This window comes from Gopherus evgoodei, chromosome 1 (genome assembly GCF_007399415.2).
Source record: "Gopherus evgoodei ecotype Sinaloan lineage chromosome 1, rGopEvg1_v1.p, whole genome shotgun sequence".
Classification (NCBI taxonomy): domain Eukaryota; kingdom Metazoa; phylum Chordata; order Testudines; family Testudinidae; genus Gopherus; species Gopherus evgoodei.
Window position 1 is genome coordinate 9,159,056 of NC_044322.1, and position 16,247 is coordinate 9,175,302.

Sequence of the window (16,247 nt, forward strand, 5' to 3'; positions counted from 1 at the left end):
GTGTGTGTGTGTGGGGGGGGGGGGGGGCAGTGATCCAGATCTTTGAAAAGGAGTAACCTGGATATCAATGAAGCTGAGAGAGCAGAATCAATAGGACAGTAAATTAAATAGGAGTCTGCCCTATGAAATGGCAGCAAAATAAGCCAGTGAAATTTTGAACTATATAGTCATCTCATCACTGGAACGTCTCTACGCACCTATGTGACATAAATAACTGGAAAATGGTGTTCATTTCTGGGCATCTTAATCTTAGACACACATTGATAAATTGCACTGATTTCAGAGAAACCTTGTAGAAAACACGGTTCTGGAGGAATTATTTCTTGGGAGTGGGGGGATTTTAAAGGAATCAAATGTGTAGCTTGACTGAAAGGATTGGACAACAAAATCTGCAAATACTTTGAAGAATAAACAAAAGAATTTCAAAGGAATTATTTAGCATAAGATTGAAATGAGGATTCATACCACAGAAGATAGAAGGGGGAGGATATAGATCAAAGGCAAATGCTAGTGAGCTTGTTGAATTAAATCAGTTCCTGTGCACTGAAGATAGAACTGGAAATAGGCTTTTTTATGTGGGAACTTTGCATGACAGGAATGTGAACAGTCTGAACTCTAACTGAGAACTCAGTTTAACTGTACAGAATTTCATGTGGGTCAGGAAGTTATCTGTGTCCTACAGAGTCCATGACTCTGGGAAGCAGGCATGCTTGGTTTTCCTGTCTGCTCTCATTACCACATGGAGTTCCTCAGCTTGCTGGGGACCTGGCTCCCTCTTCTAGTGGTGTGTATTTGTGACCTTTCTTTGTAAGGATCCCTTCAGCTGCCCAGGGCAGTTTGAATTCTGAGCTAGCTGTGGGTATGCTGGTAGGTAAAGTTTTTGAACACTAGACTATATATTATGCATGCTGAAATTTAATACATCTGCTTCCATTGTGGAGAGCCAAACTGTTTTGAAGAATGCTAATAACTATTTGGATATTTGTAAAAGAAAACTGGTATTTTAGATTTATTAAAATATTATGAAAGCTGGAAGTGGTTCCTTTCATCAGTCTCCCCACATTTCTAAAAGGAATAATGCCCGATTACTTAGAATGGAGACAAAGGTGGGGGAAAGTTTACAGGGTAACAAACTTTAATCTGTGTCTCTTTATTAGGACAAGTCTTCTAAAATTAATGGAGCAATTATTGGTGCAGACTAATGCTGTGGTCTTCAAGATGCATTGTAGTCCAATATAGAAAAACTTAGTTTTAATATGTAAAGTCCTTGGTATAAACAGGTCTCTGGGAGTTGACTCTCTGGATCAAAAGCTGTAGCTGGTCATTTAGTATTTATTTGGCATATGCAGTCTGGTCAAGCCAAACCACAGCGTTCTTAAGTGTTCAGGGCACGAACACCTCTGGGGAGGGGAGTCATTTTGCACTCCTCAGCAATGTCTGTCATGGTGTGTGTCTGCCAACATTGACAAGTGGACTGTCTCTAAAATGCCACAGAAATTCTACTGCAGCCACTTCTCCAAGTCTCTGAGTATTCTATGTGAGTTGCAAGTGTAAAACTGCAGACTCTTAGAGCAGGTAGACTACTGTAATTAGTGTGAACATGTGTCAGGAAATCCTGACTTCAAAATGTTAACCAACTGGGTTTAGTATTTAGGAGTAAGTAGAGAGTAGTATTGAAGTGATTGACAGTAAAAAGTGTAAGGAAGGTTGGCTTTACAAATGCAGCAGAAAATCCTGTTCTTAAAATCTCTAAAAATGTAGTTCAAGCAATTACCCATGAATGCAAAAATTTGAGAACTTGGTTTAGAGAGATTATGGAAAATTTGTTCTCTGTGGAGCTATCTCAGACTTGCAGTGCAATGGCAGTTACAATACCATAGTGGAGAATACTAAAACTGATGACAGAGGTTTAGTTCAAAATGAATACAAATCCCCTTCAGAGGTTCATTCTCTCACCTCCATGTATTAGAAATCTCTGAGATTCAGCATGAGCGATGCACTTCATGTGTGGGACGTGCCATATTCTTTTGATCAATGTCAGTCATTTCATAATAGGACTTCTTAGCTAAAAGGCACTATGGCAGTGGCACGTTTGTCTCATTGCAGGGTAGCACCTTTTGGTATGAAGTTATCACCACCTGAGAACAGGGAAACAACATACCCAGGCATCTAAGCTATTAAATGACAGTTATTATGTGAGAACAAAGTGGCCAACAGCTCAGCACTGCATCCAGATTTAAAGACAGTTGAGTTCACCTAGATTGGATTTCTGATGATCTTCTATTGAAGGCTTCACATCCCAGGAACAGTCCTCTGGTTGAGAATTAAGAGTTCTCTCTCAAGTTCCAATCATTAGCACTTGTGTAGCTGAGTTTTCACTGCTGTTCTGTATTTAGTCATGTCATGCCACAGGAGCCGAGTGCACTGCTTGTTCAGAAGCAAAAGTTCAAACTAGAATCTCTAGCTGTACTTTCTTTGGGATAACAGTCAACACTACTGGCACGGCCTGTCTAAAACAAGCTATGGTACAAACTTCATCATGCATTAATTATGGCCATGAATCACTTGTATTTTGGAACTCATGAGCATTCACACCACCACTATTTCAGGCTGCTTTGTGTTTTGGCAATACTATTTTGATTTTAAACAATTGTATGTTTGGAGTAAATAGATATCCTTACTGTAAGCATAGTCTCACCTTGAAACCTTGTTTAGGTGGATTCTGTTTTGTATCTCTGTTTTGAATATGATGATTTAACTGGCTGAGGAACAATGTGGCTTCATATAATCATGGAAGTGTAGGGTTGGAAGGGACCTCTAGAGTAATCTATTCCATTCCCTTGCACTGAGGCAGGACCAAATATACCTGTACCATCCCTGACAGATTTTTTTTTTTTTTAAAGCCACTCGAGCCCATCGTTGAAATTTTTTTTTTTTAAAGACAGACTTCAATGATGAGACTCTTGAGTGCTGACCCTGCCCCTCCTCCCCCCCCGGACTCATGGGTTGGGATTTCCAAAGGAACCTAAAGGGAACTCCCCTTTGAATCCTTTGGAAACTCCTCCTGTGCCTTATGAGAGCTTGGAATATTGGAAATTTCCCATGTTCTGTTCCCTTGACAGATTAAAGCTAATGCGCCTTATTCTCAATCGCCTTGCACCCCATGTAAATGCTGCTTTGTGCAAAGTGAATATAAAATGCTGCTGTTCTGCGGGGCCCTTTCTGAGCCAAATTGATAAGATGAACAATCTTGTAAAGCAGATGTGTTCTCATAGTCATAAGTATGGCCCCAGACGTTATTTACTGGTTGCTTTATGGTATTGGTGAATTAATTAAAGCTGAATTATGTGCCTTATGAGAACTACTTGACATGTTTGTCTTTTCAGAGTCCTCTCCTCTTCTCCCCAAATAGTATTGAAAATGCTAGATTCCCCTATGGTACTTCTTAGTGCTCTGGGAAGGAGTATCTAAGCTTGTTTTGCCATTAAATTCCTTCACCGTTCTTTTAACTTCTAGTTAAAAACCGATTCAGCAGTATGTGGTGAGTGCCTAACTCCCCTCCTGCTCCTTTTAGCCAAATTGAAGGGTGCTGAAAATGTAATAACCACCCCATAATATCCTTACCTTCATCCATTTAGGTCTTGCAACTTCCAGTCACCTGTGGCATGGTGGGGGCTCCCCTGTGACAGCCCATCATGTCCCACTTACCTGACCTCCTGTAGACTCTCTCTCAAGTTCTGTGGTGTGAGTCTCAACCTAGCTAATGGGGAGAACATTTGCCACGGGTGGCAGAGTTAAGACCGTAGGGCTACATTTTGGACATCTAATTACAAAACATCAGTTTCTAAAGAGACTATTGATATTCTTTTCCTTTTAAAATAAGAGTCAGTAGTTTTGGGTTCATATTGCTTCTGCTGTTTGGAGTAACCGGTATATTCATTACAAGGGCACATCATGTTAAAAAAAAAAAATTCATTCCTTCTATAACTTGTGTTTTATTTTCAGGCTTCATAGAGCCCAGTGTGCAATTAAACAGACTCAGGTAACTGTTCAGAAAATAGGAAGGGAGATTGAAGAAAAACTGAGACTTACATCCACAAGCAATGAACTGGTAGGCTTTGACATTCAACTTTGAAATCTTACTCTTGTAGACTTCCTTAAAACAATGCAGTTAAATGATGCCCAGTAGCCACACAAGCATCTTTTAAAACTTCAGTGTAAAACACTCCTTACGTTTAATATCAACTATTTTGAATGGAAACTTATCTGGGAAGTGCAATGTATCGGGTTTTGGATTATATCTACATTACTGAGTGGTGGGGGGGAAATTAATAGGTTACTTAATGCTTTACACTGCTAGTGCATAAACATCAACTGTATAATGATTAGAAAACATTTGCCAGCAAAAATAAAATTTTAGAGATTGGGATTAATGATCTACCAGTGGAAAGTGTGGTGGTTTCTAGTTGATTGAGCTGAGTCTAGTAATTGTTATAATTTGCAGCCCAGTCTTTTGGGCTCAGAGCAATGCATGTAACAACTTTTCAGACACAAACGACCTGTCCATTTTCAATATTAACTATAATTCAGTTATAGCTTTGTGCTCTTGTGCTCTCGCTGGCTTGTAGAGAAAAGCAACATATTGGCACTAGTTTCTCTCTCAGAAGAGCTGAGCTCAGTTCGGAGCTGAGAGTCAATATAGCCAAAATTGCTCATGGTGACTTCATTTGGAAATTTATATTGGCTCCTATCCATTTAAAAAAAGAGTCAATCATTTTGTGATGTGCTAGGTCTCGGACTGAGAATACTGAACTACTTTCAGTAAGTGCCTCAAACTAGGCTAAGGTTTTGACAAAATATGGAATATCCATGTTTAATCCTGTTTCTTAACTACAGAGTGGGTGAAAAGTAATTTAATCATTTTACTCACATGACAAACCATCTTCAGATCCAAAGGTTTGGTGTATATTTTGATGAGTGGCTCTTTCAAATTTTGGTTCATTTGTCTTTAGTACTGATACCTTGCAGGCGTGCAGTGTTTCTAACTGTCTTTCCATATGTTGTATGTACAAATATATTCCCTACAGGTACAGATACTTCTGTGCAAAGACGTATATAAAATATATATATACTGACCCAGCCAAAATTCTGCAGCTTCCCAGCAGACTTGCGCGTTACATCAGACAAAGCCAGGCATAGTTTCTGGGAACGATGCTATCTCCATTGATACCTTTTTTCCTCCGCTGACCTCAAAGCATATAATTGTGTGCATGTTCCCTTTTAAAAAAAAATCAATAACTGAAAATCATATTTGTAACTGTAATTTAGGCATGGTTTCTTGACAACTTGTTAGCCCAATTTTTGGTACTGCCAGGGAATGCACATAATTGAATTGGTTACTGTATTTAATTCAAGTAATCCTTTCAGTATATTTATTGATCAATTTTTTTTTTTTTTTTTTTTTTTGGGTAGAAAAAAAAGAGTGAGTGTTTACAGTTGAAGATTTTGGTGCTTCGGCATGAGCTGGAGAGGCAGAAGAAGGCACTGGGTCAAGAGGTGGCCTTGCTGCATAAGGAACAAAATATGTTACTTGACAAAGGTGAGTGTAGAAAGAAAGGAATTTTCTAGTGCCAGTATTCACTGCTCCCTATCCAAAAGGCCAAGTAGCCTGCTTAAAGAGCATGAAAGCTGTTACAAAAGTGGATTAAGCATTGGTCTGCTAAACCTAGAGTTGTGAGTTCAATTCTTGAGAGGCCATTTAGGGATCTGGGGCAAAAATCTATCTGGGGATTGGTCCTGCTGGACTAAATGACCTCCTGAGGTCCCTTCCAACTCATATAAGATTATAGAATCATAGAATATCAAAGTAGCGGGATTCCCACTTTAAAGTTTGCAGCCATGTGTGATATCTTCAGTCCAAAAGGCTTATACTTAGCCTGTGCAATCTTTGTATTAATTATCAAGTCACAGCATATCAGAATGATATTAGAAGGTGCAAGTAAATGACATCAAAAATATTTGTCTGGCCTAACAACTAAAATCACGTAAGAGTGCTCCATGTGGAGATGACACCAAGAAAGTCATAGAACGGGAAGGGACCTCAAGAGGTCATCTAGTCCTGGCCCCTGCACTCCTGGCAGGACTAATTATCTAGACCATTCCTGACAGGTGTTTGGAGAGTTTTAAGAGCAGGTTAGACAATGATGGAGACTCCACAACCTCCCTAGGCAATTTCTTCCAGTGCTTAACCACCCTGACAGTTCAGAAGTTTTTCCTAATGTCCAACCTAAACCTCCCTTGCTGCAATTTAAGCCCATTGCTTGTCCTATCCTCAGAGGTTAAGAGACATTTTTTTCTTCCTCCTCTTTGTAACAGCCTTTATGTACTTGAAAACAAGACACGAGAAGTAATTCTTCTGCTCTACTCAGGCCTCAACTGGAATATTGTGTCCAGTTCTGGGTGCCACATTTCAGGAAGGATTTGGACAAATTGGAGAGAGAGTCCAGAGAAGAGCAACAAAAATGATTAGAGGTCTAGAAAACATGATCTATGAGGGAAAACTGAAAAATTTGGTTTTGCTTAGTCTGCAAAAAAAATTGAGAGGGGACATACGTTTTCAACACCCCTGCTAATACATCCCAGAAAGAGATGTGCTTTTTTTGCAGCAGGGAGGTGTGGTTTCTACAGCTATTCACTCTATTCCCTCATATGGCTATATACTGTGGAGAACATGACTAATGGTAACTGAAGAAGTTTGTGTACCCAAGCTTGTATCTAATTTTCAGAAGTGTTCCAGCATTGAAGCTTGTGTCAATTCACGGGATATACAGTGCTGTTAAATGGTTTTTCTGATCACTTCTGTTTTCTAGGAAAGGCATTTGAGACTGAATACCAGAGGCTTCAAATGCATAAAGAATCCCTGCATGAGTTGAGAAAAGAATGCACTGCTAAGAGGTAAAGGGACCTATGATTCCATTCATCTTTTTAATCTGTAATTGGAAAGAAGGTATTGTGATGAAGGCATTTGGACTAGAATCATGAAATCGTCTCCCTCAGTTGTTGTGTGACCTTGCGCAAGTCATTGAATCTCTGCCTCATTTTTCTCATCTGTAAAATATGTAACTATGTTCCCTTCTCCTGTCTTGTTTAGCTTGTAAACACCTTGGGACAGGGATTGTGTGTGTATAGATCGCATAAGATGAAGGGGCCTTTAGGTGCGGTTGTAATATAAATAATTGTTTTATAACACTTAAAACTGGTCTCTCAAAATTGAAAAGGGTGCAAGCAGTACAGGCCAGCATTTCTTTCTATAATTATCTTCCCAACTGCAAAGTTATCTGGGGCTTTCTTTTTTGTCCATGTGGGGGGTGATAGTGTGAAGAGTTTGAGGTCACTAATCGTGGTTTTTCTCTCCCTAAAGAGAATCGTTCTTGAAGACCAATGCACAGTTGACCATTCGATGCAGACAGTTGTTATCGGAACTTTCCTATATTTACTCTATTGATTTGGTAAGTTTCTAACACCTTAAGAAACCTGCTGAGCTAGAATGAACTTTTTGTCTGCCAGATGTGCTCTCTAGCTGCTTTCTGAGTAAAATGCTTCTCTCTTCCACACTGTTCAGCTCCATTGCCATGTAAATTTCTCTCATTTCTTTTCTGATGTTTCTTACTTTAAATCTAACAGTGAGCTTGTCTGGCAGGGACTTCATCTACTCTGGTGTTCTTACTCCTCTCTTTCAGTCACTGGGGTTCCGATTTGGTAATGTTTGCCACAGAACTTCTTCCTATTCTCCTCACACATCCCAGCCTGCCCCTGCTTTCCCTTTTTTTTTTTTTTTTTTTTTTTTTTTTTTCCCCCCCTTGTCTTGCTGCAGCAATTTCTTTGGGAATTAATTGTTGCCACCACTGTAGTCAGGCAAATGAGTCCAAAGAAGGCCTGCCGCATGCTTGGACTGTTGCTGTGTCATCATTCGCACTGAATTATTTGTCTAACTTAGGGTATGTCTACACTATGGGATTATTCCAATTTTACAGAAACCGGTTTCTTAAAACAGATTGTATAAAGTCGAGTGCACGCGGCCACACTAAGCACACTAGTTCGATGGTATGCGTCCATATATCGAGGCTAGTGTCGATTTCCGGAGCGTTGCACTGTGGGTAGCTATCCCATAGTGCCCGCAATCTCCCCTGCCCCTTGGAATACTGGGTTGAGATCCCAGTGCCTGATGGGGCAAAAAACGTTGTTGCGGGTGGTTCTGGGTACAGCCTCATCCCTCCCTCCGTGAAAGCAGCAGACAACCATTTCATGCCTTTTTTTCCTGGGTGAACTGTGCAAACACCATAGCATAGCAAGCATGGACCCTGCTCAGCTCAAGACAGCAATCATGGACGTTGTAAACACCCCGCACATTATCATGCAGTCTGTGCTGAACCAGGACCTGCAAAACCAGGAGAGGAGGCTGCGGCTACCGCAGTGCGGCAACGAGAGTGATGAGGACATGGACACACAATTCTCTCAAACCGCAGGCCCCTGCGCTTTGGAGATCCTGCTGGTAATGGGGCAGGTTCTAGCCATTGAACACCGATTTTGGGCCTGGGAAACTCGCATGGATTGGTGGGACCGCATAGTTTTGCAGGTTTGGGACGGTTCCCAGTGGTTGCAAAACTTGCATGTGTGTAAGGGCACTTCCATGGAACTTTGACTTGCTTTTCCATGCCCTGAAATGCCAGAATACCAAGATGAGAGCAGCCCTCACAGTTGAGAAGCGAGTGGCAATAGCCCTCTGGAAACTTGCAACGCCAGACAGCTACCGGTCAGTCAGGAATCAATTTGGAGTGGGAAAATCTACTGTGGGGACTGCTGTGATGCAAGTAGCCAAAGTAATCATTAAGCTGCTGCTACGAAAGGTAGTGACTCTGGGAAATGTGCAGGTCATAGTGGATGGCTTTGCTGCAATGGGATTCCCTGACTGTGGTGGGGCGATAGATGGAACCTATATCCTTATCTTGGCACCAGGGCACCCAGTACATAAACTGCAAGGGGTACTTTTCAATGGTGCTGCAAGCACTGGTGGATCACAAGGGACGTTTCACCAACATCCACGTGGGATGGCCGGGAAGGGTTCATGACGCTCGCATCTTCCGGAAGACTGCTCTGTTTAAATGACTGCAGCAAGGGAATTACTTCCCAGACAAGAATATAACAATTGGGGATGTTTAAATGCCTGTAGTTATCCTAGGTGACCCAGCCTACCCCTTGATGCCATGGCTCGTGAAGCCATACACAGGCAGCCTGGACAGTAGTAAGGAGCAGTTCAACTACAGGCTGAGCAAGTGCAGAATGGTGATAGAATGTGCATTTGGCCGTTTAAAGGCGCGCTGGCACACATTACTGACTCGCTCAGACCTCAGCCAAACCAATGTCCCCTTTGTTATTGCTGCTTGCTGTATGCTCCACAATCTCTGAGAGTAAGGGGAAGGCCTTTATGGCAGCGTGAGAGGCTGAGGCAAATCACCTGGCCACTGATTACGCGCAGCCAGACACCAGGGCGATTTAGAAGAGCACACCAGGAAGCGGTGTGCCTCAGAGAAGCTTTGAAAATGAATTTCATCATGGGCCAGGGTACAGTGTGACTGCTATGTTTGTTTCCCCTTGATGAACTTCTCCCCCACCCCGATTGACTCATTTCCTGTAAACAACTCACCCTCCCCCTTCGATTACAGCTTGCTTAAGGAAACAAAGTCACTATCGTTTAAAAATCATGTATTCTTTATTCATTATAAAAAGAGGGTGAGAACTGACAAGGTAGCCTGAGTGTGGTTTGGGAGGAGGATAGGAGGGAAGGAGAAGGCCACTAAAAAAAATTACAAAATGACAGCCCTTTGGTTGGCTGTCCACGGGGGTGGAGTGGGTGGGTGCACAGAGCCTCCCCTCACGCATTCTTACACATCTGGGTGAGGAGGATATGGAACATGGTGAGGGTGGTTACACAGGGGCTGCAGCGACACTCTGCGATCCTGCTGCTGTTCCTGAAGCTCCACCAGATGCTGGAGCATGTCAGTTTGATCACGCAGCAGCCCCAGCGTTACATCATGCCTCCTCTGATCTTCCTGCTGCCACCTTTCATCTCAAGCATCTCTCCTGTCCTCACGTTCACTGGCATCTTCCCTGTAATTTGATACCACGTCCTTCCACTCATTCAGATGAGCTCTTTCATTGCAGGTCACTTCCATGATTTCCGAGAACATTTCGTCTCGCATCTTTTTTTTTTTTTTTCCGCCGCCTTATCTGAGCCTTCGGGATGGAGTAGGAGGCTTGAAAAACTTGCAGCTGCAGGAGGGAGGGAAGAAAGGGAGAGAAGTATTTAAAAAGATACATTTTACAGAACAATGGTTGTACTCTTTCATGGTGAACAACACTATTCACCTTACACAGCACATGTGATTTCACTGCAAGGTCACATTTTGCGTCTTAATATTGAGTGCCTGCAGCTCTGGTGTTAGAAATCTCACAGACGCAGGTCTGGGTAGCAGAATTCAGCTTGCATGTGGCTATGGTAAGCCATTGCCTTTCGGCTTCTGCAGCCTTCATATACACAGTGCCCTCTTTCCCAAATACCAAGCAAAGCCCGTTCAGTGCTGCTTCTTTCCTGTTAACATGCAGCAGCAGAAACCACGCCCCCATCCAATTTTCTGGGATGATCGCTTTACCCCTCCCCCCACCACGTGGCTGGTAGCAGGGAAGATCCCTGCTAGCCAAACGCGAAAAAGCTCAGTGCCAATCACCGCCTCCCTTTCCCCTGCTTGGCTACCTGCAAGGAAGGATTTCTTTTAAGCAACAGGCAAACAGCCCAGTAGAAATGGCCATCTCTGTCCCCTTAATTAAATTCCTGAATTTCAACCAGGTTGCCATTAACGATATCACTCTCCTGAGGATAACACAGCGAGATAAAGAACGGATGTTGCTTGAATGCCAGCAAACACCCGGCCCATATGCAGCTAGGCTTTGTCATGCAATGATAACAGATTACTTGCTACATGCATGGCGTGGTCAAGTGTCCTACCATAGAGGACGGAATAAGGCTGCCCTGCCCAGAAACCTTCTGCAAGGGCTTTTGGAGTACCTCCAGGAGAGCTTCATGGAGATGTCCCTGGAGGATTTCCGCTCCATGTTAACAGACTTTTCCAATAACTGTACTGGCCGCGAATGCATCCCAAGTCCTCAGGGCAAATTAATCATTAAACGCTTGCTTTTAAACCATGCTTTATATTCCAAAAGTATACTCACTAGAGGTCCCTTCCATGGCTTCATTGTGTGGGATAGTGGCTTGGGAGGACTGGGAGGGTAATTCCATCAGGGTGAGAAAAAGCTCCTGGCTGTTGGGGAGAACAGAGTGCTGTGCGCTCTTTGCAAGCTCATCCTCCTCTTCCTCCTTCTCATCTTCCCCGTCCGCAGAATCCTCAGCCATGGCTGAGATTACCATCCCTACCTCGGAATCCACAGACGGGTGGGGTAGTGGTGGCGGACCCCCCCCCCAGAATTGCATGCAGCTCAGCGTAGAAGCGGCGTGTTTTCGGCCCTGCCCCGGACCTTCTGTTTGCTTCTTTGGTTTTCTGGTAGGCTTGTCTGAGCTCCTTAACTTTCACTCTGCACTGCACTGAGTCCCTGGTGTGGCCTCTCTGCATCATGGCCTTGGAAATTTTTTCAAATGTTTTTTCATTTCATCTTTTGGAATGGAGTTCTGTTAGCATGGAATCCTCTCCCCATACAGCGATCAGATCCAGTACCTCCCGTGCAGTCCATGCTGGAGCTCTTTTTCTATTCTCCGGAGACTGCATTGTTACCTGTGCTGGTGAGCTCTCCACGCTGGCCAAACAGGAACTGAAATTCAAAAGTTCGTGGGGCTTTTCCTGTCTATCTGGCCAGTGCATCAGAGTTCAGATGGCTTTCCAGAGCGGTCACAATGGTGCACTGAGGGATACCATCCGGAGGCCAATACTGTTGAATTGCGGCCAGACTAACCCTAATCCGACATGACAATACCAATTTCAGCGCTACTCCCCTAGTCGGGGAGGAGTACAGAAATCTGTTTTAAGAGCCCTTTATGTCGATATAAAGGGCTTCGTTGTGTAGACAGGTGCAGGGTTAAATCGGTTTAACTCTGCTAAATTCGGTATAACAGTGTAGTGTAGACTAGGCCTTAGGGTCGTTTCCTTGTGTCACTTACAATCTATCGTGCTGCACTGTAACAGGATACTGCCGCCACCCCATGGTAACTTAAACTTGGACCTCTTGTGGTGACATATGAAATGGCAAGTAAAACTGATAGTGAGAGCACAACAAAGTAGCTGATAATCATCTTACCAGACTTCACTAACTTCGCTAAACTTATATCATACTAGGCCAAAAAATGTTCATCAGAAGATTGAGGTCCAATATTCTTTGCTCAACATAAGTTTAAGATTTTGTAAGTTCAGTTGAATGAAAGTGAATCCATTACTATTTGAGAGTTAGTCTTCTGAAAATATTTTAAATTTAATGTAGAGTGAGACATTACTCTGAATTTTCTTAATTTTGAATTTTTTCATCTATATTAAGTGATGATTTACAATGTCTCTGTAGTCTCATTTTAACATGTCTCTAAGTTTTGCTGGAATTTGCAACTTCTCTTATTTTAAATGTACTATGTCCCATTCTCACTTTCTGCTGTTCAAATCCATAGAACGATCAAAAGGATTACTTCATCTGCGGAGTGAAGCTGCCTAATTCTGAAGACTTTCAAGGTAGCTGGATTTTTTTTCATTTAGTACCTAGAATTATAACATTACTTTAATATCTCATAGGGCAGACTTACCATTTTTAGGAGCTACACTTCACTTTTGGAGACTGAAAAAATTTAGATAAACAATTCTGATCTAATCCTTATTTACCTCTGAGTAGAAGTAGCTGGGACTTAGAACAAAATGTTGGAAAACCTTCAGAATTGTCAGAACATACCATTTCATCATTTTCTAAACAAAGTTATTTTTGTTTTTTGGTTTGAAACAACTTTTTAGCTAAATTTCAAAACTTCATTTTTAAAAAGTAAAAACAATAAAGGTTGACATCTAAATGTTTCAAAATCTCAAAATGAAACCTCAGTCTGATTTAAAATATAATTTCAATTGTTTGGCCAAAATTTGAGGTTTCATACTGGATAGACAACTTTCCACTGACACAGCTGCCAATTTTCGTGCGGTAAATAAGCACCCTGACTTTCACAATAAACAAAAAATCAAGCTAATCCTGCTTCAAAACAAGCTAATACCTAAGAACCCCAATATTCTGACAAGATCCCCTCCCCAGCATGCAGTCTGGGACTGTGGTGGGTCCGCTGTGCACCCCTGTGTGTGTGTCTCTCTCTCTGCCTTACCCATGCTTTCCCCTTGTCCCCCCTTGCCCCTGCTTGCTGGGAGCTGACCAAAAAAAGAAGCAACTAGCCAACAAGCAACTCACAAGCCAATTAAGACAAAAACAAGTCCAATTTCTGCAATTTTTTTTTCCATGGATTTGTCGTGTCTGGTTTTTATGCTTTTGCACCCCAGTAATCTCCCATAAAACTAACTCCGCCTCTAATTTCTGCTGGAGACACAAGTATTGCACAACAGTCCTTCTGGGACTTCCTGCAGACTGAAATGTTGTCACCACGACCCCAATCTTGCAAAAAACTTTTGGACGTTATTGAGTAAAGACCAGTCCCTTGATGCTATGAGCTGCTTCTCTCCAAGCCTCTACATTCTGAAAGAATATTTTAAACAGAACAATATCTAGTTATGGTATTTCATAGGTGCCAGGAAATGCTTCAGACCATGAGTGATTAAAACTTAACCCCCTGAGATGCACAAAATGGAGCAAATCATACTTTTAATCAGGCAAAAATAACTAACCTGGGTTACTCACAACATGCAATAAACAGCTAAACCTAGAAGGAAATGTTATTTTTGGCTCATAGGAGGTGCTGAAATACTGCTGTGATGGGGACATATACAAGAAATTGGATTCTGAGCTAAAATTACGTGACACCATATGTCCTGATTAATCCTTATATACTCTCTAACTTCTTTGTGCATACCCATACAGATATTTTTAGCTGTAGATTTCAATGTTTACCTGTTTTTTTAAAAAAAATCATACTAGCTACCTGTGTATCTATTCATATAAACAACATTACACCAAATAGGCTGCATCAAATGCATACGTTCCTATCTTGTTATGGCAATGCTATTTCAGTTCCCTTTATGTCAGTATTTATAATATATCATAAGTGCATCTTTGTATGCCTGCCTCTAACACCTGTAAACGAACTTGTGCAGCTATCTATACAAGTATTTGAAAATTAGAATGACTTAAATTAATAATTACATTTAGGAACTCTTGCCTCTCAGCCTTTTGATCAGTCTGGTAGGGGTGTTGCCTCAGGAAAATAAAAACATGAATTCAAGTAGAGTAACACCTCCTTTAATGTTATAGTTATGTTCCTGAAAAATGTGACTTTAATTCTTATGGGGATATTGGATTCACTTACCATCGTTTTACTTAATGTAAATGAGGGGGTTAGGTTACAGGGAATTTTTTCGCCAGATAAGATCGTGCGTGTACACACACAGTAGAAGTTTTAAACAATTTAATACTGGTACACAGTGATGATGATTGTGAAGTTTGGTTGAGGTGGAGGAGTCAGGGTGGGATATTTTCTAGGGAATGCCTTACTGCTAAATGAACTAGCAATTGGCTGAGCCCTCAAGGGTTAACTATCAGCCTGCAAGGCAGCAGGAATGGAGGGAGGAGAGAGAGCACTGCAGACAGACACACAGTGTGAGAGAGAGATACGCATTTCCCCTTTAAGTACACTGCCTTATTAATTAGATCAGCTTGCTGAGACCGCAACTGCTGCTTCCAGCAAGCTCCCTCTGTCCTGAGCCCTGTCATGTGTCCCCCCTGCTCTATGGAAGATGGGGGCAAGTGGGGTGCAGGGGGCAGTGGGGTGCAGGGGGAAGGGGGACACCCTGACATTAGTCCCCCCCTTCCTTCCCCTCCACCCTGCACAGCAAGCAGGAATCTTGGGGAGCAGCTCCAAGACAGAGAGCAGGAGCAGCACATGGCAGTGGGGGGACGGACAGCTATAATTGCTAGCCTGCTGGGCAGCTGCTACACAGGGAACTTAGGGCAGCTGCTGGTCCACCTGGTTCTAAGCCCCCACTAGCTAGCTGCAACGGGCTGCTCTTTCTGCAAGCAGTGGACAAAGCAGGTGGCTGCCAAACAACATTAGAAGGGAGCATTGCACAACTTTAAATGAGCATGTTCCTTAATTGATCAGCAACGAAACAATGTTAACCGGACGACTAAGTGAGGAGTTACTGTAATAAACGTAAGCATGGCCAGAGTGGGTCAGACCAGTGGTCCACCTAGCCCAGTATTCTGTCTTCTGACAGCAGCCAGTGCCAGATGCTTCAGAGGGAATGAGCAGACTAGGGCAATTCATTGATTGATCATCCCCTCTTGTCCAGTCCCAGCATCTGGCAGTCCAAGGTTTAGAGACACCCAGAGCATGTTTTTGCATCCCTGTCCATCCTGGCTAATAGCTAATGATGGACGTATGCTGCACGAACTCATCTAATTCTTTTTATAACCTAGTTATATTTTTGGCCTTCACAACATCCTCTGGCAATGAGTTACACAGGTTGACTGTATATTGTGTGGAAAAACTACTTCCTCAAGTAGTCTCTGTGGGTGCATACGTGTTAGTCAGTCTTGTGCCTGATATAACATTGCATAGGCAAACCACCCTCAGTTCCTTCTCTACCACAAAGTTCCATAGCGGAGAATGAGGCTACCTAACGTGTGCACAGACTGAACGGACGCTGCTATGAGAAATGTCCGATCAAAGGCGCAAGAGGCGGTAAGAAACCTAGAGTGGAGCACCCCTGGGGGGACACATCTCAAACCACGGTTACTGCAGAACGAGTAACTATTTCTTCCTTTTTGTTTGTGTATCTGCTGCAATGATCAGTGCCCCACCACCACACACCTTTCAAGATCCGTGGACCCTACACATGACTATCACAACATGTGGTATATCTCATCCAGTGCACTAAATGCTGCAATAATTATGTGGGTGAAACCAGACAATCACTCCACTTTCAAGTGAACTGTCACAGGAAATGATTTAAAAACAAAAACTCCCTATCACTTGTGGGTAAACACTTCCA

The 16,247-nt window shown here is 42.5% G+C and overlaps 1 protein-coding gene across 2 annotated transcripts in view; it reads left to right on the forward strand.

Annotated features, from left to right (window-relative positions):
- UVRAG (UV radiation resistance associated) overlaps positions 1 to 16,247 on the forward strand; it is a 167,596-nt gene that overhangs the window by 53,044 nt on the left and 98,305 nt on the right. For both annotated transcript variants that reach the window (XM_030557621.1, XM_030557631.1), the window contains 5 exons: positions 4,006 to 4,111; positions 5,473 to 5,599; positions 6,870 to 6,954; positions 7,421 to 7,508; positions 12,722 to 12,782. In XM_030557621.1, the coding sequence (XP_030413481.1) occupies positions 4,006 to 4,111; positions 5,473 to 5,599; positions 6,870 to 6,954; positions 7,421 to 7,508; positions 12,722 to 12,782 (467 nt within the window). The remainder of the gene's footprint in view (positions 1 to 4,005; positions 4,112 to 5,472; positions 5,600 to 6,869; positions 6,955 to 7,420; positions 7,509 to 12,721; positions 12,783 to 16,247) is intronic.